General features: G+C 62.6%; 1 protein-coding gene across 1 annotated transcript in view; it reads left to right on the top strand.

The window, feature by feature from the left end:
• The window catches only part of ARAP1 (ArfGAP with RhoGAP domain, ankyrin repeat and PH domain 1), a 35,018-nt gene that overhangs the window by 9,799 nt on the left and 3,973 nt on the right, over positions 1–21,246 (top strand). Inside the window, 27 exon segments of the mRNA XM_027663622.1 lie at positions 3,422–3,570; positions 5,007–5,074; positions 6,092–6,195; positions 6,938–7,102; positions 9,045–9,114; positions 9,347–9,467; positions 9,597–9,802; positions 10,191–10,297; positions 10,380–10,579; positions 10,676–10,761; positions 11,908–12,090; positions 13,022–13,196; positions 14,631–14,765; positions 15,028–15,163; positions 15,597–15,699; positions 15,789–15,984; positions 16,322–16,367; positions 16,597–16,760; positions 17,036–17,248; positions 17,915–18,020; positions 18,246–18,393; positions 18,598–18,681; positions 18,839–18,907; positions 19,078–19,195; positions 19,992–20,105; positions 20,499–20,641; positions 21,112–21,144. Of these exon segments, the coding sequence (XP_027519423.1) occupies positions 3,422–3,570; positions 5,007–5,074; positions 6,092–6,195; positions 6,938–7,102; positions 9,045–9,114; positions 9,347–9,467; positions 9,597–9,802; positions 10,191–10,297; positions 10,380–10,579; positions 10,676–10,761; positions 11,908–12,090; positions 13,022–13,196; positions 14,631–14,765; positions 15,028–15,163; positions 15,597–15,699; positions 15,789–15,984; positions 16,322–16,367; positions 16,597–16,760; positions 17,036–17,248; positions 17,915–18,020; positions 18,246–18,393; positions 18,598–18,681; positions 18,839–18,907; positions 19,078–19,195; positions 19,992–20,105; positions 20,499–20,641; positions 21,112–21,144 (3,442 nt within the window).

Below are 21,246 nucleotides of genomic sequence, written 5' to 3'. Positions count from 1 at the left end.
CCTGTGGGCTGTGCCAGTGCGGGGCAGGGGGGCGGCCGTGGGGCCCTGGCACCTGCTGTGCCCTGATGCACATGTAACATACAGGTTACACGTATGTGCTGGTGCTTGGTAGTGGCAGAAGGGGATATGGATATGTGTACAGATGGGTGTAAATGTGTATAGTTGTGTATATATGTATGATATCTATCTATCTCATATATATGTGTGTGTGTGTGTGCGTACATATATACATATATATATACACACATATATATATACATATATATATACACACACCTTGATGCTCTAGTGAATATACACAGGTGAATACCTATGCATCCATATATGCTTTATATGTGTATTATATGTATGTATTGGGGAGATCAAAACTAACCAGCTGAACCCCAAAATTCTTATCTCAAAGACGCTTTAATTGCAGGACCAGCAATATATTGGTTATAGGTGGGTTCTTGTTTTGGGAACATTTAAAAAATAAAGAGCTATTATCTCCTAAGAAATTCTTCCCTCTGAGGGTGGTGAGACACTGGCACAGGTTGCCCAGAGAACCTATGACTGTCCCATCCCTGGAAGAGTTCAAGGCCAGGCTGGACAGGGCTTGGAGCAACCTGCTCTGGTGGAAGGTGTGTCTGCCCATGGCATGAGACGAGCTTTAAGGTCCCTTCCAAACCAAACCATTCCACGATTCTGTGCCTCTTTGGCCAGTGGCAGTGCCTGGCCATGCCTGTGGCTGGAGGAGGTGCTGTGGTGCAGGACAGCCAGCACGGACAAGGGGTGCATTCAGGAGGGTGTGGGTGTGAGTCACCCCGTGGCAGGCGTTGGGTCCTGGCTCTGCGTGCAGGGCAGCACGTGCTGGGAGCTCAGGGGACCCCCTCCCTGGGGTGCCCTGTGGTGATGGGTGCCCTGTGCTGGGGTCGAGGGAGCTCTACAGCCCCGGGGTGTTGCTGCTGGCCCCCACATCCTTCCCCTGACCCCATGGGGGGACCTGCCCCAGGTGCCTGTGGCTAGTGAGCACAGGGGACCGGGGGCAGGAGGGATGGTGCTAGGCTGCCCAGGGACCAACAGCAGTGGGGATGCTTGCCCATGTCAGGGGTGATGCTTGCCCATGTAGGGCCGGTGCTTGCCCACATCAGGGTGATATTTGCCCTGATTTGTCTGGATGGTACTTGCCCACCTCAGGGTGATGCTCGCTTCATCCAGGCTGGTGCAGGGCTCTGGCTCCTTTGGGCAGTGAGGCAGCTGCATGGGTCTGGCCCTGGCGGTCCTGTCTCTGGGCGGGGGTGAGTCCCCACCATAACCCCCTGTGGAGGTGGGAGTGCCCACGGGGGAGGTACCTCGGAGCACGAGACCTGGGCATTTCTGGGGTGACGCCACCCCCACCCCCCCAGCTCCCCTCGCTTCCGGCTGTGCTGCCGTGGTCCCCGGCACTTCCTCACAGCTGCTCGCAGAACATGTTGTGGTTTCCTCCAGGCCACGTTCACCTCTGGGGTCTCACCGTCCTCCCAAATGCTGGGCCACCCCCGAGCACCCCTGTGCCAGGAGGTGATGGGAACATCCCAGCCCTGCTGGGTGCGGGACGTAGCGATGCCACCTCCCACGGGACGATGCCAGCAGCCGTGTTCAGCACCAGGAGCTTTCTCTCACCAGCTCTGCGTTTGATGGCCCCCTCCCTGTGCCAGCAGTGGGGCTGTGAGCCCCTCAGTTCTGGCCACTGATGGCTCAGACCTACAGACCCCATGAGGGTCTCAGCAGCAGTGGGTGCTCATGTTTGCACCCCGAGGGTGTGGCGAGGCTGTCGGTGGGAGGGCACCCCCTCTCCATGGTCAGGGAGTGGTCTGGGTGCAGAGCAGCTCCCTGAGCAGCTGGGGGGGGGGTTGTAGAAGGGCAGTGAATGATGTCCAAGGAGGTGATGACAGAAGACTCCTTGGAGGGCTGGACAAGCTGGGCAGGGGTGGTGGCATGGGCTGAGGTTTGGCTTTGAGGTGGTGTTGCCTGTGGGAGAGCAGTCCCCCTGCTGCCCTCCTTGGGGGAGAGGCCCAGATAGGGGACAGCAGATAAGGCACTGTTTGCCACTTCTGTAATGGCAGATGTGGCACTGGCCAGACCCTGCCTGGAGCAGGATGGACATCCTTTGGGCACGGCTGCATGGGGGGTCAGGGGGTGATGGGGCACCTACACTGCCCCACAGAGCCATGGGGGGACATGAAGCCCAGGGATGCTACAGCACCAGAGGATGACATGGAGAGAGGGCACACCAGTGGGGAGGCTGTTTTGGGGAACTGGGGTGTTATCTGTGCCTGGGCTCTGTGAGTGCCCATCCTGCGTGTCCCTGGGGTGACAGGACTGGGGCTTGGCCAGAAACCCTCCTGAGGTGTCCCCAGCCAGGAGATGGAGGTTTTCCTGGCCTGGGGCTTGCTTCCCTGGTGGCCATGGGACTCATGCTGCAGCCTCCCAGCCCCAGAGCAGGGGCTGCACAGATGCAGACCCCAGCTGGGCTCTTGCTGGGCCCTCTGTGGCTTGTGCACTGCCACCTCCTTGTCCCTGGGTCCCTGCACCCCGCGGTGCCTCGGCAGCCACTGCCTGGCAGTGCTAGGAGCAATCCTGTTGGGCTCTCCTGCCCACGCTCCCCTGCCCACGCTCCCCTCCTTCCCTGCCAGCATTCCCTAATGTATGGATGGTTTGTGGCTGGTTCCCATGGAAATACTGCTAAGAAATGAGGTCAGGCTGACCCAGGGACAGCCAGCGCTCCCGTCCTCCTCTGCTTCCTGCTCCAGCCAGGGAGGTTTCCTTTCTGGCTCAACCCCAAGCCTGGGGAAAGCTCCTGTGCACCAGCCGTGGGGCTGGGAGGCACCAGGGTTCACCATCTCCAGTAACAGTGGGGTGCTGGTGGCTCACTGACTATGGAGAAGCTCCATTTCCAGGGGTTCTTGTTGCCCTAGCAGCCACCCCAGATCTCCACTGTCCACCCCACTGCGAGGGCCCTGGTGGCATGGAACATTCCCAGCACCCCCCATCCTGCTCAGGGGACCCTGTGGCCACCTGCAGACCAGCCAAGGAAGCGGCTCCGCCGTTGTTTAGACTGGAGGAGAGAAAACAGTCTGCTCTGGGACGTGGCTTCAAGGCTGCGGGCGGCTTGGGGTGTCCCGGAGCCAGATAATGATCCTGAGCTGCAGAGCAGACCCAGGGAAGTGAGGTTGGATGCCAGGGAAACAGTTCCAGGATAGAAAAGCAGCGGTATAACCTCAGCACTGGGGAGGCTTTGCCGTGGAGTCTCTTAGGAATTGGTTTGGGTCTGCTGGGGTTTGGTCCCTTCGGGGGTTCCTCTTGCACTCTGGGACCCCCCGTTGATGGCTGCTGGGGTGTGGGGGTTTGGGAAGTGGGGCAGGGGCTGGCATAAGGCAGCACTTCCTCCTCTCTCCTGCAGCACCCCTGCCAAAGAGGAGGTCCCCATCCCTGACAGAACACCCAGTGTCCCCCTGTCCCCAGTGTCCCCCCTGCCCCGCACGAAGCCGCCAGTCCTGCTGCCCCCGGAGCTGCCCTGCAAGGCCAGTGTCCCCTTCGTGCCCGAGTTCGGTGAGTACCGGGGGGCCCTCCAATCTTCCCCTGTCCCTGATCTTCCCTTGGGATACCTGGGTACCCGTCCATCAGCGTTCAACCTGTGGGTGCTGTGCCTTCCTCCTCTGCCATTTTGTCCCTCTGTCCTTGCTGGGATCCTTCTCTCCTCCATCCCCTTCCTTGCCTGCTGGGGGTGTCGGGGTGCAAGATCTGGGCTGAGGGTTTCAGGGGGTACAAGATCTGGGCTGGGGCTTTGGGTGCAGCCTCTCTTAGGGGAGAGCGAATGTGTCTGTGGGTGCTGGAAGCCCCTGAAAGCATTCATGGAGGAAAAGTGAACCTGACAAGGGGGTGAAATGTGGGCCCTCTTGCATGTCCCTGGTTCTGGGGTCCCAGCACCATGCCTTTGCATCCCCCAGCCCCCTCCTCGGGGGTCCCTGGAGCTCAGCTAGCTGCAGGGAGCAATGCTGACCCCCACGGAAGGGTGCAACCCTGGTTGGACTCTAATTCAGCTGGAATAGCTCTGCTGCAAAGAAGAAGGGCTGAGCTCTGCGGGGCCCTGGGTGCCTGCTCAGGGCCAGCGGCCCTCCGAGAAGTGGCACTGGTTTAACTGGGAACTGGGCTGTGTTTGAGAAGCTGGGAGAAGCCGTGGACAGGAGCTTATCTGTTTGTCGTGGGGTTGCAGGGAGGAAAGCTGCTCCCACCCCATACCTGGATGGGTTGGTGATGCAGAGTCTGCAGAGGGGGTCCCTGGTGCCAAGGCAAGCATCTACCTGCACCTCTCAGCCCCCTGCAGCCTGGGAGCATCTTTGCTTGCTGCCAGTGCCCAAACAGCATCACCTGGGTTGCCATTTTGGGAGGAATCTGCTCCAGGTTCTCAATGGGATTTGGGAGTGGGTGTCTGCCAGGGCCAGGCTATCTGGGGCCACTTGTTCCCTGCGGGGTTACAGTCTTGGCCAGGAGTCCTGTTGCTGTGGGTGCTGGGCGAGGAGGAACCATCTCCTCGCTCCCATCCTCCTCCGGGATCTCGTTTCCGTGGGTGCACAAGCTCGTGAGCTGATAAGGAGCAGAGGAGGAGGGAGGGGAATCTACCCTGGAAAACAAGATGTGGGAGAAGCCCCTGGGACCCCTCAGCAGCAGGAGCTCCCTGGTAGACATGAGAGCCTGGACAAAGCCATGGTGGCACCAAGTCCTCCCCCAGGCAAAGCCAGGAGGGTCATGACAGTGCCGGGAGATGCCACTGGCAGGACTTTGCCCTTTCCCAGCTCTTCCCCAAACTCCTCGATAAAACCCTTGTTGTCACAGGAATGGTGTGGTTTGTTTGCCAAGGGTAAAGCAAGGGGGAAGCCAGCCCAGCCATGCTGGCATCCTCTCCACAGGCTCTGGGGTGGCAGGGGGGGATGGGACCCCTTGCTCCACCCCAGCTGATTCCCAGCATCTTCCCTTTCCTTTGTCAGATGACTCGGACTACGAGGACTCAGCCTGGGAGGAGGAATTAGCCAGACCCGTGGGGGAGATGGCCAAGGTTGGTCCCACCATGGGGTGGGAGGTGGGCAGGAGCTAGTAACTGTCCCGAGGAGAGGTGCTGGCCTTGGGATGCTCCAGAGATACCGGTTAGGGCTGGAGGAGCACGTCGGCAGAGCCTGGAGAGGGGGTTGTGCCTTGCTGAGCACCCACCGGGTCTCCCAAGGGTCCCCAGGGAGCACTCACTGGGTTTCCTGGGGCTGCGGGAACCCCAGGGTCACAAGGATCCTTGGGAAGCACCCACCAGGTCTTTCAGTGCTGCTGAAATGCCAGGCTCCCCAGGGAGCACCCACCAGGTCACCCATGGGGGTTGGAACCCCAGAGTCACCAAGAAGCACCCACTGGGACCTTCAGTGTCCCTCGGAGGTACCCACCTGCCTTTCGGCGGTGCTGGAGCCCGAGGGCTCCTGGGGAGCACCCACCGGTGTCCCCAGGAATCAGGCACTGGGTCCCCCGGGCTCTCCGCAGAGCACCCGCAGCCGTGCAGCGCCCCGGCACACTCCCGTGCCCAGGGTGCATGCTAGTGGACACCTCCGGCATTGCATCCTGAATTTAAACCCTGGATTGGGAGCTTCTGTCTGCCCCCCGCGCTCCCTGGGGCGGGAACGGATGGATTTGAGGGATCCCAGCAGCTGCAGGTCCCCATGAGCGCCTGGAGGCCCCCACTTGCCTCTGCTTGGGAACGCTGTGGCCGAGGAGGGGGAGATGTCGGATTTCTTGATAAGCGCCGACATTTTTAGCTGCTATAAATAACCACCCCGGTGTTCAGCTCCTCCCCTGGCTGCGCTTCCCTCCCTCTGCAGGCCCCAGCGTGTCCCTTCCTGGGCACCCTGCCATTGTGGGCACCTGCCAGCCAGTGCTGGTGACACGGCATCCTGTCCCCTCTCCCTTAGTCCCCCTGCACCCTCACGGTGCAGCGAGGGCACCCAGGGGACCCCACGTGTCACCCCTGCCCATCCCTCCTGGTGCAGGGGGGCACCGTGGGGACCCCGGGTGTCACCTGTGTGTGTCCCTGCAGGAGGATGCTGAGCCTGGGACGGGGCGACCGCGGTCCCTGCGCTTCAACAGCCTCTTCAGCGACGACGAGCTCGGCGAGGACCAGCCCGAGGTGTCCCCTGCAGAGTACGAGCTGGGCTGCCACGCTGCGGGCAGGGGACGTGTGTGGGGGCAGGGACACACGCACAGGGAATGTGTCTGCGTGCGTGTGGGTTCTGTGTGTGTGTGTGTGCCCTGCTGGGGACATGTGTGCAGGGGCTGCACACGCCTGTGTGCATGGACGGGACATGTGTGCATGTGGCTGGTGACGCTCTGTGTGTGTGTGTGTGTGCCCTGCTGGGGACGTGTGTGCAGGGGCTGCACACGTGTGTGTGCACGGACGAGATGCGTGTGCACGCGTGTGCGTGTGGCTGGTGACACTGTGTGTGTGTGTGTTTAGGCAGGGGATGCGTGTGCAATCTGCCAGGGGGTGCTTGCGTGGGGGGTGTCTGTGAGCACAGGCACAGAGCACTTGTACATGGGAGTGCACAGGTCAGGGCCTCTCGTGTGTGCACAGCTCCACATGTGCACGTTCAGGGCCATGGGGGAGCACACGTGTGTGCGTGTGAGCAGAGAGCAGCTCTGCACGTCGCTGGGTTGGGGCTGTGGTCCTGGGAGTGCCCCGTCCTCCCTGCCAGGGCTGGGACCCAGGCCTGGGCTGCTCCAGGAGCTGGGGGATGTGCCCATGTCCCCGCTCACACACAGCTGGTGCCTGCATTGCCTGTGCCTCGGGGAAGGGCACAGGGAGGCTGAGGCAGGCGGGGGGGAGCCTCAGCCCCTCCCGGGACCCACCAGCTCTTAACCCCCTCCCTTGTCTCCTCGTGCCCAGTGGCAGCAGCAGCTGGAGTGACAGGGACCCCAGCCCACGCCCGCCCGACACCTTCCCCGGCGGCAGCCCCGGCACGCTCGGGGACAGCATGGAGGACACTGGTGCCACCGCCCTGCTGTCACCCACCATCAGAGCGGGGTGGCTGGACAAGAACCCACCACAGGGGTGAGTGATGTGCTGGGGGTCTCTGTGTGCCATGGAGGGGTGATTGCCCCCCCCTTTCCCTGCCTGTAATTCCTGCTCGTGGGGGTGTAATTTTGCTTTGGTGAAAATACATCACGAGGGGTTCCTTCTGCTCCCTTCTAACCCATGATTTAGGTTAGAATGACCCAGTTTTGGTGAAAAAGCCTTTCTCAGAGTGGGTGCCACCAGTGGTTATACTGAGCTGGCTGAGAAGGAGGAGGAGGAAAGGCTGCAGCTTGAGCTCCCTCCTGGACCCCGTGTCACTGGGGAAAGAGCTGCCTTTGCTCTTGGGGAGCCCTGGAGTAGCGGTAACCCCAAAAGAAGCTGTCAGGGATGAGGCGAGGTGTCTGGGATGACCTGTGGGTTTGGGGATTGCTGCGTTTGCCACAGGAGGAGGCAGTGATGGCCCCCATCCCATGGGATGCCAGCCCCAAATCCCAGTGTGTGCAGCCCTGGCCCCTGAGGCTCATGGTGCAGATCCATAGGGGTGCAGCAGAAAAACAGGGGGGGGTGTCTGTGTGCTCCAGGGCAAGCAAACCCAGGGGTCAGAGGGAGGGAGCCCAGCGAGCCCCCAGGGAGTCACAGGGAGCCCAGGGAGACCCAAGTAGTCCAATGAGCCCAGTGAGCAGAACAAGCACAGTGTGCACAGGGAGCCTACTTGCCCCCATCTCAGCAGGGAACCCACTCAAAGAGCCCCTGCTCCATCTGGGAGGCAAAAATCAAGCAGGAGATGTGAAGGATATTTGGGGACTTCTTAATCTGGGCTGTGAGGAAGCCCCAAGGCAGCAGTTCCACTGAGGAGGAGGAAGCTCCCCTGTTTGCAGCAGAGCACCCGTGCTGCTGGGGAAGTGAGAGCAGCTGGAAGGTCCCTGGGAAGCTGCTCTGGCAGCTGCTTGGCGGGGACTCAGAGCCTGGGAAGGCAATGAAAGGAAAACCAGGAGCCCCAACCCTGCAGCACTGAACAGCAGTGGGAGGTGAGAGCAGGGTGGGGGTCTCTGCCCCCCGGGGACAGGGCTGAGCTGAGAGGGAGCCCACGGCAGAGCCGAGGGCCTCAGTGCCGGATGCTGGAGGTGGTTACATAAAGGCTGAGCGTGGGGTCACGTGTGGCCATGGCCAAACCCTTCCTGAGCAAACAAGCCCTTGAGCAACTACCGTGTCCCTGCCTGTGCACCAGCCCCAGGCCCCTCCAGCCGCGGGGGGTTCCGGGGATGCAGTGCTGGCAGGGGCTGTGTGGCAGGGCTTGCCAGAACTCTGTGGGAAGGGGCTTGGCTTCTCCTGCAGCCCTGGTGCTGCACGGATGGGCTGAGGGGTGTCGTGCCTTTCCCTGTGCTGCCTGGCTGGTCTGCATGCTGGGCTGGGGCAGGCAAAGGGGTCCCTGGTGGGCTCTCCTCCAGCCCCAGGGGTCCTCCCTCTCTTCCGTATCCCCATCCTGATAGGGACGCCCGGCTTCTCCCTCTGCCCCTGGTGCCACTGTCTCCTTCTGGAACGTGTCCCCTGGATTGAACTCTGCCTGGCTGTTAGGTCCTGAGCAGTAAATAGGGATTTTGGGGAGCTTTTAGGAACAGCCCTTGTTCTCAGCTCCATGTTTTAATTGGTGCCTGGAGGAAAGCATGAAGCCTCCATTGCTGTCCCCAGCAGTGACATGAGGGCTGGGGATGTGGCACAGGATGGAGGGCTGGGACATGGTGCAGGATGGAGGGCTGGGGACACGGCACAGGGTTGAGGGTGGGGGATACAGGGCAGAATGGAGGGCTGGGGACATTGAGAGCTGGGGACACAGCGCAGGATGGAGGGCTGGGGATATGAGGCAGGATCAATGGTGAGGTGGCCCCAGGCTTTTGGCAACTGGGGCATGAACACAGAAGCAGAATCGTCCTGAGTTCAAGGGCATCCCCTCCAATGGGTCCCTCTGGTCCCCTCCCAGGTCCTACATCTACCAGAAGCGCTGGGTGAAGCTCGATGCTGACTACCTCCGCTATTTCGACAGTGACAAGGTGGGTGGACAGATCTGGGGGCTTGGGGTGAGCAGGTGGTAGAGGAACTGCTCCAGCAAGGCCACCTTCCTCTGGGCACCCCAGCTGGGAGGTGTGGCTGTGCCAAGGGGCAGCATCCCAGGGACCAGCCATGGCTGGGGTGAGATGTGGGACGCTCAGAGCCTCCTGGACAACCACCCCGTGTCCCCGAGGCCCAGAGATGAGCAGTGTGTCTCCCCACTCCCTGCCCCAGGACGCCTACTCCAAGCGGCTCATTCCCGTCTCCTCCATCTCCCGCGTCGCCAGCGTCGGGGACCAGAAGTTCGAGGTCATCACCAACAACCGCAACTTCGTGTTCCGGGCCGAGAGTGATGGTGAGCAGTGGGGGTCCCTGCTCCTCCCTGGCTGCTCCCTGGCTGCTCCCCCTCCCCAGCCCATGGGATGAGTCCCGTTGGCTCATGGCTCTGGGCTGATCCTGATGTGTCTCCCGTCTGGCCCCACAGCAGAGCGTAACGAGTGGATCCGGACCCTGCAGCAGATTGCAGAGGAGCGGAAGAGCAAAGCTCCGGAGAGGACATTGATGTCCTTGGCCACCGACGGTGCCCCTGAGCCAGCCGATAAGAGCGGCTTCCTGGAGCTGCGGGGCTTTAAGCACAAGCTCTTCGTGGTGGTGGCTGGGGACAAAGTGTTCCTCTACAAGAATGCAGAGGTGGGTGGCTGGGGGGACTGTGGCACTAAGAGGGACCCTGGTACTGTTTCATGGGGGACCCCTTCCCTTTCTGCTCACAGCCTGAGCAGAGCAGCAGTGAACCGGGGCACCCGGGCCTGCCACCCCTCAAATGAGGACAGCACAGATCCCAAGGCGTGGTGAGCTCTGAGCTGCAGCCCCTGCTCCCCGCTGGCTCTGAGCCTTGGGGTCCCCCAGGAGCGTCATACCCACAGTAGCTGCCCCAGAGTCTGCAGTGCCCCAAGGATATGAACTGGGCAGGGAAGGGACATGGTTACCCCAGCTTCCAGGCACTGGATCCCATCATCCACTCTCTGCTTCAGAGGGGTCCCTGCTGCCCTCTCACCCCTCACCTGCCCTCGCCCACCAGGACTATCGGCTGGGGATTGGCATCACCTACATCGAGATGAACGTGGGGAACGTTAAGGAGGTGGATCGCCGGGGCTTCGACCTCACCACGCCATACAGACTCTTCAGGTGAGCCCAGGGTGGGGAGGGCGTGCTGGGGGTGCTGCCCACCCCCAGCTGTGCTGTACCTCAACCCCATCCCCGCTGGCAGCTTCTCTGCTGACTCGGAGCAGGAGAAGGAGGAATGGGTGGAGGCCATGCAGCAGTCCATCGCTGAGGCACTCTCCAACTCCGAGGTGGCCGAGAGGATCTGGGCAGTGGAGTCCAACCGCTGCTGTGCTGACTGTGGCTCCCCCAAGCCTGAATGGGCCTCCATCAACCTCTGTGTTGTCATTTGCAAGAGATGTGCAGGTACCCGCATCCTGGGGGGCACAAATGGGGATCCCCGGGGACCCCTAGACCTCCCCCACCCCAAAATGAGTCCCTAACAGCTCGTCCTGGTGGCAGGGGAGCACCGGGGATTGGGCCCTGGCATTACTAAAGTTCGGAGTCTGAAGATGGACAGGAAGGTGTGGACTGAGGAGCTGATCGAGGTATTGGCACAGACCAGCCCCCCGAAACCCTTTTGGGGGAACGACACCCTGTTCCCTTCCCATGGTGGAGCCGCTGGCTGCAGGCTGGAGGCTGGGGCAGGGACCTCCCCAGCAGCCTTTCATCCGTGTCCCTGTGGACCCCTGGCACCCACCCAAGCATTGCAGCACCTGTGTGCCTGCACCACAGACAGACGGTGCCTGTGTGTCCGTGGGGACACGGCTGTGGAGCCGCTGGAGTGGCCGTGGGGAGATGGCTGTGGGATTGGCGTGGGGCCAAGGGCAGAGCAGTCCCCGGAGCCCTACGGCCGCCGGCGTGGAGGAATGTGTCGGTGCGGCCAGAGCCGGGAATGGGTGGGCGGGGAGAGCTGGGATTCGTTTCAAGACCTAACCTGGCAGCCATTTCTCGCCGGCAGAGCCTGGCTGGCTCCGTTCTTTCCATCCATCCTGCTCAGATCCTTCATTCCTGCCTGGCGTCCCACCCGCGCAGCCCCCGCCTCCGGCACTGCCTGCTCCCCGAGCTCCCAAGCGCTTCCAGCTGCTGCCTGCGGCTGCTCCCTTTCCCCTCCCCTCTCTGGGAACGCTGCCCGAAACCCCTCCAGCATCCCCAGGCTTCCCGCCCGCGCCGCCCCCCCTCGACCCCCGCATGCACCCGCCCCACCCCAAAGAGCTTGGGGGTGCTGGCAGAGCCCCCCGTGTTGAGTGATGCGGGGCTCCCTGAGACAGGGCTAAACCTCTTAATAGCACTGCTCAGTGCGGACAGTGGAGTGGCCAGGGGCCACCAAACGCCCTTTAAATCTGTCCCCTTGGATGCTGAGCACCACCCCGCCTCCCACAGCTGAGCTCTGCTTTCCAGATGTGATTTCCCGGGGCAGGAAGGGGGGTCAGCGGCTGCGGGGGCTGTCGGATGCTGCATGCCTGCAGTGGGTGGGTGCTCCTGCACGCTGCCCACCCAGGCTCCCCATTCACCTCACACCACCTATAAGCTCTTCCCCCCCCCCCCCCCCCCCCCCCGCCGTTCTTCCTGCATCCCACTGTTCTCCTGGGCAGCACCCCCTGCTTCCAGCAAAGCCCCCTCCCCAAGCTCCACCCCCCCAAATCCCCTCCAGCATGGTCACATCGGCGTCTCCTTGTCCTTGTCCCTGGTAGCTCTTCCAGCAGTTTGGCAATGCGATGGCTAACGAGTTTTGGGCCGCAAATGTGCCCCCGAGCGAAGCCATCGGCCCCACCAGCGGCAGCCAGGAGAGGAGGCGCTTCCTCATCGCCAAGTACCGGGAGGGCAAGTACCGGCACTACCACCCGCTCTTCGGCAACCAGGAGGAGCTCGACAGGGTCAGTGGCCCCCGGGGCCGGGCACCTGCTTGGGGTTCTGCCTGGGTCCTAAGTGGTGCTGAGCTGGGGTGCTGGGGCTGTTTTGGGGAGTGGGGTCTGTGCCCAAGCAGACTGCCCACCATCCCTCCCTGCCTGTATCCCTGCCTGTACCCCCTAGCCCCCACTGCACACCCCAAGTCCCCACTGTGTATCCCAAGCCAAATCCTGGGGTCTCCAGGAGGGACAAGCCAGCTGTGAGGACAGGGTGACACCTCTGCGATGGGGCACACGTCCAGCTGAAGCATGGAGCTTCATGTCCAGGCTGGAGAGCTTTGTCTGGAGCGAGATCCCCCTCCCACAGCCCAGACAGCCCCAGGGTTCGCCTCTCTCTGGCTTGGAAATTGTTTTGGGCTGGATGGGGCTCAAGGGGGCTGGTGCTGGTGGCACACACTGGTTGAGGCAACTTGAAAACCCTCCCCAGAGCACCTGACCGGCACCCCCAGCCTCCAGCTGTGTGCCGGCTGCGGGCAGGGTGCCAGGCCAGGGCAGTCACCAGGGAATGCCATCCTGGCACTCCGGCCTTCGCCTCCCGTTCCGCCGTGGCTTCGGCTGTGCCGTGGCTTTGCCGGTGTTTGCACAAGCGCTGGGGGCGCGCGGGGCACCCGGGCGGCTGCGGGAATTCGCATGTGGGCTTGTTTGTTTTCCTACTCCGGCTCGGCCGTCCCGCCCCGCTGCTGCCGTATGACTTCACCCTGGCTCCTTAAGGGAGGGATTCGCTGCCTGCTCCAAACTTTTTCTTCCAGTTTGAGCTTCCTTTGTCCTGCCCAGGCGGCCGGGAGGCGGCCGGGGGTCCGGCAGCTCACTGCGCTCACCTGCCTCCTTTCGCCGGGGGGTCTCTTCCTTCTCCTCGGGAGCCTGTGGTCTCACCACCCTCCTCCTGGCGCTGCTGCAGGCTCTGTGCGTGGCCGTCACCACCAGCGACCTGAAGGAGACGCAGGCTCTGCTCTTCTGCGGGGCGTCGGTGACCTGTGACACCGGGGACTCCCAGTGCCCGACGCCCCTGGCCCTGGCCGAGAGGAGTGGGCAGCGGCTGCAGATGGAGTTCCTGCTCCACAACAAAACCTCAGGTAAGGGCTGACCCCCCTGAAACCCCACCATGGGCTCAAACCCACCAACAACATTCCTGGAGTTGCTGCTGGGGCGTCCTGGGGGACACAGGTCATGTGTTGAGCCGGTCCCAGCTCTGTGTCCTGCCCAGCAACTCCCTGGTAGGGGGCTCTCTATCTGCTGGCACTGCTGGGGCTCTGTGCACCCTGGGAGAGGGAAGGGAAGCTTTGGGGAACCTCCTGTGCCCTTGGGGGGGTCCATCCCAGCTGGGAGCTCAGGTCTTGGAGTCCTACTGGGGATGCAGGCTGGTGCTGTGGACACCAGGAGGGACAGGAGGCAGTATTCCTTCACCATCCTGGCACCATGCTGCAGGCGTACCTGGCAGCCTCAGGGGACCTGCCAGATGGGCAGCCCCCACCTCTGGTATTGCCTCTGAGGTGGGGGGGCCGAACCCCTAACGCCCTCTCCCATTCTGCTGGTTGTTCCCCCACCCCCAAACCCGGCTCCAGGTGGGCTGGTGACTCCCACGGAATCCGTGCCCTAGCGCAGGGGGAGCGTCTGGCCTTGGGAGGCTTGGGTAGGCGGGATGGAGGTGTGGGGGGCAGCCAGCGCCCGCCGCAGCCGTCACCTCCCTCCCCGCCTCGGCGGCCAAGTCCGGCCCGCGGAAGTTGGAATTTGCCCAGGACTGGGGCTGGCCCGGCTCTTCCCTGACATGTCAGCACTAAAGGGGTCTGGGAGAGCTGCGGGGCCTCCCAGCTGCCCCGGTGAGCCAGAGGAATCCAACGCTGGGCTCGTCCTGCTGGGGCCAGCAATCTCTGGAGGAGCAGTACTGGGAGGGGGGAGTAGGGACCTGCCTCCTCCTGGGTTCCCCCTCTCTAGAGCTCCAGGCACTCCATGCTCTGACCTGGGCATGCTTTAGGGGTGTCCCTGCACCCCATCTCTGCCTCATCCTGGAGAAAATGGGGGATGCCTGTTGCTGGCAGGCAAGGTGGGGAAACTGAGGTAGGGGGACGTGACTGTGGTCAGATGGGGAGGCAGTGGCAGAGCCCCGGCCTGTTATTTCAGCTGCAGGACAATGACGCTCTGCCCTACTCCTCCCACAGAGCAGCAGGAACCTGAGACAGCCTAGGAGGGATCTCAGTGGTAGGGGAGCCTAGTCCCAACCTCTCCATATTGTCCCTATCCCGTCCCAGCTCAGTGCTTAGGGAGGGTGCAGGGGGGATGCAGAATGGGGGATGCAGGATGGTCTCCCAGTGGATAAGCCTGACCCCACTGGCTCCCAGGCAGCCCTGGATTTGGGGACTGATGCTGTTCCTCGCACCCCGGCCGTGGTGGGAGCTCGGGGTGCAGCCTGTGGGATGTGTCTTGTGCCAAGGTGGGGGAGACCCATTTGCCTCACGGGGCTGGGGAGGGGGCTGCAGCCCCCCATAACAGACTGGTCTCCCTGCTTGCAGAGCTGCCACGCCTGGAGATGGTGGGCAGTGAGGAGAAGCCCTACTCTGTGCCCCTGCCCTCCGTCACCCACAGTGGCTTCCTCTACAAGACCCCCTCCATGGCCAAGCCCGTCAGCGAGCGGAAGGGCCTGGAAGGTACGTGGGGGTCTGTGAGGCAGGGACATGGGGATAAAGGGGACTGGGGGACTTGGAGCCAGCCCTGAGAGGGGGAGTCACACCCTCCCCTGCTTCCTCAGGCAATGAGAAGGCAGTGGGGAAGCGCAGTGCCACCTGGTTCGAGGGGGGTCGTGTCAGGTGGGCACCCAGCGGGTGCTGCTGGACCACTCGGGCTGGTTTGGTGGTTGTGTGGGCTGGGCAGAGCTCGGGGGGCTGCCCAGTGCTCTCGTGTGCCGCGCAGAGTTCAGCCGGCGGTGGTGCACGCTGCAGGACGGGGTGCTCAGCTACTACGAGAACGACCGCAACGCCGTCCCCAACGGCGAGATCCGGGTGGAGGAGATCGTCTGCCTGGTGAACAACCCACCCCACACCCACGGGTAAGGCCCTGCCTGGAGCACCCAACAGCCCCTCTGCTCCTGCAGAGCCCGCACCACTGGAGCTGCACCCACGGGGGGTGGCACGAGGAGGCCACAGTCCACAGCCCCACCAGTGGCCCCTGAACCAAGTGGCTTTGCAAGATGTCTGTGTATATCATTGCAGCCCCTTTGGAGCCTCTTTGCAATCCATTTGTACACCTTTGCAACCTCTTTGTGGCTGCTTTGTAATCCCTTTGCAACCCCGTCCCAACTCCTTTGCATCCCCTCTGTAACCCCTGTGCAGCCTCTGTACCCGATGGCAGCACAGCTGGAGGGCCCAGGCTGTGGTGGGGGATCCCACACCCCATCAGCCATCGGCTCCCACCCCTGGGACACCCCTGTCACTTCATCCCACCCGCGTGGGCACCCAGGCTCCCCTTCTCCTCCCTCACAGGATCGAGAGCACGTTCGAGGTGTACACCGAGGCAGAGCGACTCTACCTCTTCGGGCTGGAGAGCTCTGATTCCGCTCGGGAATGGCTCAAGTCCATTGCCAAGGTGGGACAGGGAGGTGGTGCTGGTGGCAGCGGGTGCTGGTGGCAGCCAGCTGTGGTGGCACTGATGGGTCCCTCTCCTCCCTGGCTCAGTCCTTCGTCCATCCCTGTGCCGAGGAGCTGCTGGCACTGGACTTCGAGCGGCTGGGCCGGCTGCACTACAAGGGGGGTCTCACCCTGGAGCGCACCCAGGAGGGCTGGTTCTCCCTGGCCGGCTCCACGCTCCACGTCTGCTCCGAGGACGGCCAGCGGCAGGAGCCCCTCCAACTGCGCAAGCTGCAGGAGCTCTGTGCGTGCCCCTGCCCTGCCTGGGAGGGAGGGGGTGTCCCCCAAATCCTCCCCCAGGGTCCACTCAGCTTTTGGTGGGAGGCTGGTGGGTGCTGCTGCCATGGAGCTCAGTGGCTCTTGGATGAGCAGGGATGCCATCACTCTTCCTCCTCTCCATCCTCTTCCTCATCCCCATCCTCTTCTCTCCATCCTCTTCCTCCTCTCCATCCTCTTCCCCATCCCTGCTTGTCCCATTTGGACTGGAGCTGGACCTGTTGGCACAGCCTCCCCCCAGCATGTGGGTCTAGGGGGGCTGGGTGCCCCATGTTCCCATAGGTGATGGGCTCCTTCCCTTCCAGCCATCCAGGGGGACCACGAGGTGCTGGTGCTGGTGGAGAGGCGGAGGTAAGAAGGGAGGGTAGGGGGAATGAGATGCCCCCCAGCAAAATACTACGCCCTGCCCAAGCCCCCGCCTGTTCTGGGGTGTCTTTACTCTCCCTGCCACGACTGGGGACCCGCAAAATTGAGTTGGGACCACCTGTGGGCCCCCAGGGCCAGCCTCCCTGGGGGTTGTGGACACGCAGTGGGGTCTGGGGGGCGCCTGGCCCCCTGCTGAGGCCAGTCGTGCCGGCAGGACGTTGTACATCCAAGGGGAGCGGAAGCTGGATTTCCTGGGCTGGGTCCATGCCATCCAGAAGGCCGCGGGCAGCTCGGGAGACACCTTGTCGGAGCAGCAGCTGACGGAGTCGGACGTGCCGCTGCTGGTGGATCGCTGCATCGACTACATCACACAGTGCGGTACGGCCAGTGCCCGCGCTGCTGGGATCACCCCCTCCATGGGGCACGGCAGGCTGAGAACCCAGCGCTCGTGACACGTGCTTCCCTCCCTCCCTGAGCACCCGCGCCAGCTCCGTGGGAGGGCTCCACTTACGGCAGGGCTTTGGCTCCGGTCAGGAACACCTGCGGGATGAGACGCTCCGCGGCATCTGGTGGTGTTTGGTGGGGAGCTGGTGGGCCGGGGCTGGAGCCTGTCCCTCGCAGAGGGGGTCTCATCCCCGCTGGCTCTGTTGCAGGGCTGACGTCTGAGGGCATCTACCGCAAAAGCGGGCAGAACTCCAAGACCACCAGCCTGCTGGAGGTGCTGCAGCGGGACGCGCGCCGCGTTCGCCTGAAGGAGGGCGAGCACCACGTGGATGACGTGGCCAACACCCTCAAACGCTTCTTCCGTGACCTCGGGGATGGGCTCTTCACCCGGCAGTGGGCCCCAGACTGGCTGTGGGCCACCGGTGAGCCCTGGGGGCTGCTGGGGGGTGGCAGGAGGAGTGGGGTGGGCTGCCTGGTTCTGTGCAACCCCTTTGTCCCCTCCATGGGTTGGGGGAACACGTCTGGGCTCCACGTGTTCCCCTGTGCCAGGGTCTTGACTAGAGGGTGGGGAGTGGAGTGTGACCGGTGCTCTGGTATGGCTGGGGCTGAACCAGAGCAGAGCCAGATCCCCTCACCCTTCCCTTCTGGGTCTGGTCATTGGACACTGGGGATTGATGCACCTAGCAGAAAAACAGAGGCTATGGCCCTCTGGAGCTGGGATGCTCTGGCTTCGGAGAGCTGGGATGCTCCAGCCCCATGGAGCTGAGACACTTCAGCTCTGGGATGCTTCAGTCCTATGGAGCTGGGATGCTCTGGCCCCATGAATCTGTGGCAATCCAGCCCTGCAGAGCTGAGATGCTCCAACCTTGTGGAACTGGGATGCTCCAGCCTTGTGGAGCTGGGATGCTCCAGCCCTGGCATACTCCGGCCCTGCAGAGCTGGGATGCTCTGGCCCCATGAATCTGGGATGCTCCATCCCCATGGTAGGACAGGAGGGTTTGAGGTGGGGTGTGCAGGGGACGATCTGAGTCTTAATCTCCCCTTTGTGCTTCTCCTTGTTCATCCTCTTCCTCATGTCCTTCTGGCAGCGCTGGAGGATGAGGAGGCGAAGGTCAGCGAGTACCGGCAGCTCCTGGGTGCCCTCCCCCCGGTGAACCGGGCCACGCTCAAGGCTCTCATCAACCACCTCTTCCGGTATGGAGGGGCTGAGCCCAGGCTCCCCAAGCCCCTGTGGGGCATCAACCCACCCCCTGCGGGGTCCTGGGGGACTCTGGGGCATGGGAGAGCCCTCATCCCTTGGCTCATGTCCCTTGGGGTCAAACTGTGCCCAATGCCAAGCGTCATGTCCTGGCATGGGGGGCTGAAGGAGGGGGTCCCGGGGGGGCTCTGGGGCAGGAATCTTTACGGCATTTTCTGCAGGGTCCAGTGCTTCTCTGGGGAGAACCAGATGAACACGCACAACCTGGCCATTGTCTTTGGGCCCACGCTCTTCCAGACGGATGGGAAGGACTACAAGGCAGGGCGTGTGGTGGAGGACCTCATCAACCACTACGTGCAGATCTTTAACGTAGGTTCACCCCTGGGTCAGACCAATGTGTGGACATTCCTAGGGGATGTGGAGGTGGAAGGAGGAGGAAGCTGGGTCTGCTCTGTCTGCAGACATATCCCTGCTTTGGAGATGAGGGGCCGGGGTACCGTGTCTTTTCAAACCCTGGAAACCCCAAGCCTGGAGCCAGGGTGGTTTGGTCAGCCCTGATGGCTCCTCTGGCAGGTGAATGACCAAGAGATGAAGAAGCAGCAGGATGAAATCATGGCCATCATGAAGATGCGGGAGGCGTCATCCAGCGGAATGCAGGTGGGTCCTGGACATGGGGACCTCTTCATCTGGGGCCCCCAGTGCCTACTGTACATCTCCTGGAGATGCCCCATGCAGAGGGTGTCCATGCTGGTTGGGGGGATTTCACTCATGCATGGGAAGCTGTAGCTTGAAGCATTTTCCTGTTGCCCTCCAGCAAGCTGGGGACTTCATCTGCACCGTCTACCTGGAGGAGAAGAAGACAGAGACAGAGCAACATGTCAAAGTGAGCCCTGGGATGGAGGGCACAGAGGGTGAAGAGGGGGCAGGGACACCCTTGTTGTGTACCCGAGCCTCTGTGGTGGCATGGGGACACAGGCTGAGCTGGCACCTCTGTGGTGTGAGGATGGAAGGGCCCGGGGCACTGGCTGATGGAGACATGCCCCTTCCCCCCAGATCCCGGCCACGATGACAGCTGAGGAGCTGACCTTTGAGATCCTGGACCGGAGGAAAATTGTCATGAAGGAGAAGGACTACTGGAGCTGCTTCGAAGTGAATGAGAGGGAGGAGGCAGGTTGGTGCAGGGGTGTGAGGGTGATGAGGAGGACAGGGGTGGATATGGAGATGGGGATGCAGATGGGGATGAAGATAGAGATGGAGGTGGGAATGGAGTGGAGATGAGGATGGAAAAGGTGATGAAGATGATGGGGATGCAGATGGAGATGGGGATGGATATAGGGATGGGTATGAAAAAGCTCCTGTGGGGAATCACTGGGATGGACTGCAGGCACTCAGGGGAGGGCAGCTGCTCACTGCATCCAGCTGGCACGTGGCCAAGTGCCCAAGTGCTGCCAGTGGGCTGAGTTCAGGCCAGCATTTATCTGCGTCCTTAGGGGTTCAAATGCCTCTGAAGCTTGATGGAGGGAGGTGCCTGGGCTCTTCAGCCACCAAAGGGAGCAGCCTTGGCTTGCCCATAGGCAGCAGCAAGAGAGAGCTCAGCTTGAGCAGGGTGAGATCCTGGTCTTGCCTGCTGTTGCTCTGACCTCCTGCTGACAGTACCTGGGAGTTGGTTTCTTCTCCCAGGTAAGAAGTGATAAGAGGAAACGGCCTCAAGTTGTGCCAGGGGAGATTTAGGTTGGATATTAGGGAAAATTCCATTGCCAAAAGGGCTGCCAGCCCTGGCACAGGCTGCCCAGGGCAGTGGTGGAGTCACCATCCCTGGAGGGATTGAAAAGACACGTAGATGTGGCACCTGGGGACATGGTTTAGTGGCAGGACCGTGGCAGACCCTCAGGCCACAGGTGTGATCCCCAGGATGGGAACTGGCCCTGGGGGTACTGCCTGAGACCTGCCTGTCCCCTGCCCGACAGAACGGCCCTTGCATTACTCTGAGAAAGTCCTGCCCATCCTGCACTGCCTGGGGACAGAGAGTTACCTGGTGGTGAAGAAGCAGATGTCCATGGAGAACATGCTCATCTACCTCGGTGAGAGCCAGGGGCCACAGTCTGGGCAGGGGGAGGAGAGAGGGGATGGGGTGGGGATGGGCAGGGATGGGGGTGCGGAGTGGAGGGGAGGGGATGGGGGAAGTGGATGGGAATGGGGAAGGGGATGGGATCCATGCAAGTGGAGTAGGCTCCAGCCCAGTTAGCACGTGGCTGGGAGCCCCTTGATACAGGGTCACCCATGGATGCTGTGCCCAGTGGGTGGGGGAGCTGGTCCTGCCTGCCCTGCCTGGGCTGGGCACAGAGGGGCAGTGCCGGGGCCCTGCAGCAGCCAGAGCTGCCACGGTGTGGGCGAGGGTCTGGCTGCACCCTGTGCCCTTCCTGGGGGGCCTGACCCCCCCGGGGGGCCGGAGCCGCTCAGGCACGTGCCCCCAGCCAGCAGAGTGGGTGACTGCAAGCACGGCATGATGAAATTCCGGGAGGAGAGGAACCTGCTGGGGCTTGGGCTGAGCACCGGCTTCCACGATCGCTACTTCATCCTCAACCACTCCTGCCTGCGCCTCTACAAGGAAGTGAGGGTGAGCCCTGCCTGCTGCCTGCCCTGCCCCTGCCTTCACTTCACTTCCCTTCCCCTCCCAGCCCTGCCACGCTGTGACTGTGTGGGGCGTCCCTGGGGACACGAGACCCGTGTGGGCTGGCATCGCTCAGGCAGTGCAGGCCGCGGTGGGGCTGGCGTGGCATGGGCAGTGCAGGCAGTGACAGGCAGGGTGGGCAGTGCCAGGGCTGACCCCAGAAGCGCTCTTGCCAAACCCGGAGTTTCCCGGAGTAGATCCCAGAGCTCCGGGTCAGTGCCAGGGCTGAGGGGGGCACACCGACATCCTGGCTGGGCTGGGACAGCCGCTCCTCACGCCCAGTTCCTGCTCCCCCTGATCTGACACTGCACCCTGGCACGTCGCTGCTCCATCGCCATGCCCTGCCCCTGGGCACAGGGGGGGCTGCAGGGAGGGGTCCCCCACCTCTGCTTTAACCCCTCTCCTCTGTTGAACAGAGCCTGAGGCAGCGGAGCCCCCCCTTGGAGAGCGTGAGTAGGGAGGGGAGTGGGGGGCTCAGCTGGGGTGCAGGGGCTCCTGCGCCCTCTGCCCTTACAAGCCTGCCCAGGGTTGATCCCAGATCCAGTCTGGGG

This window comes from Corapipo altera, unplaced genomic scaffold (genome assembly GCF_003945725.1).
Source record: "Corapipo altera isolate COAL_440 unplaced genomic scaffold, ASM394572v1 165, whole genome shotgun sequence".
In the NCBI taxonomy this organism is placed as follows: Eukaryota; Metazoa; Chordata; class Aves; order Passeriformes; family Pipridae; genus Corapipo; species Corapipo altera.
The sequence above is the reverse complement of the archived record's forward strand: the minus strand, read 5'-3'. Positions and strand labels throughout refer to the sequence as shown.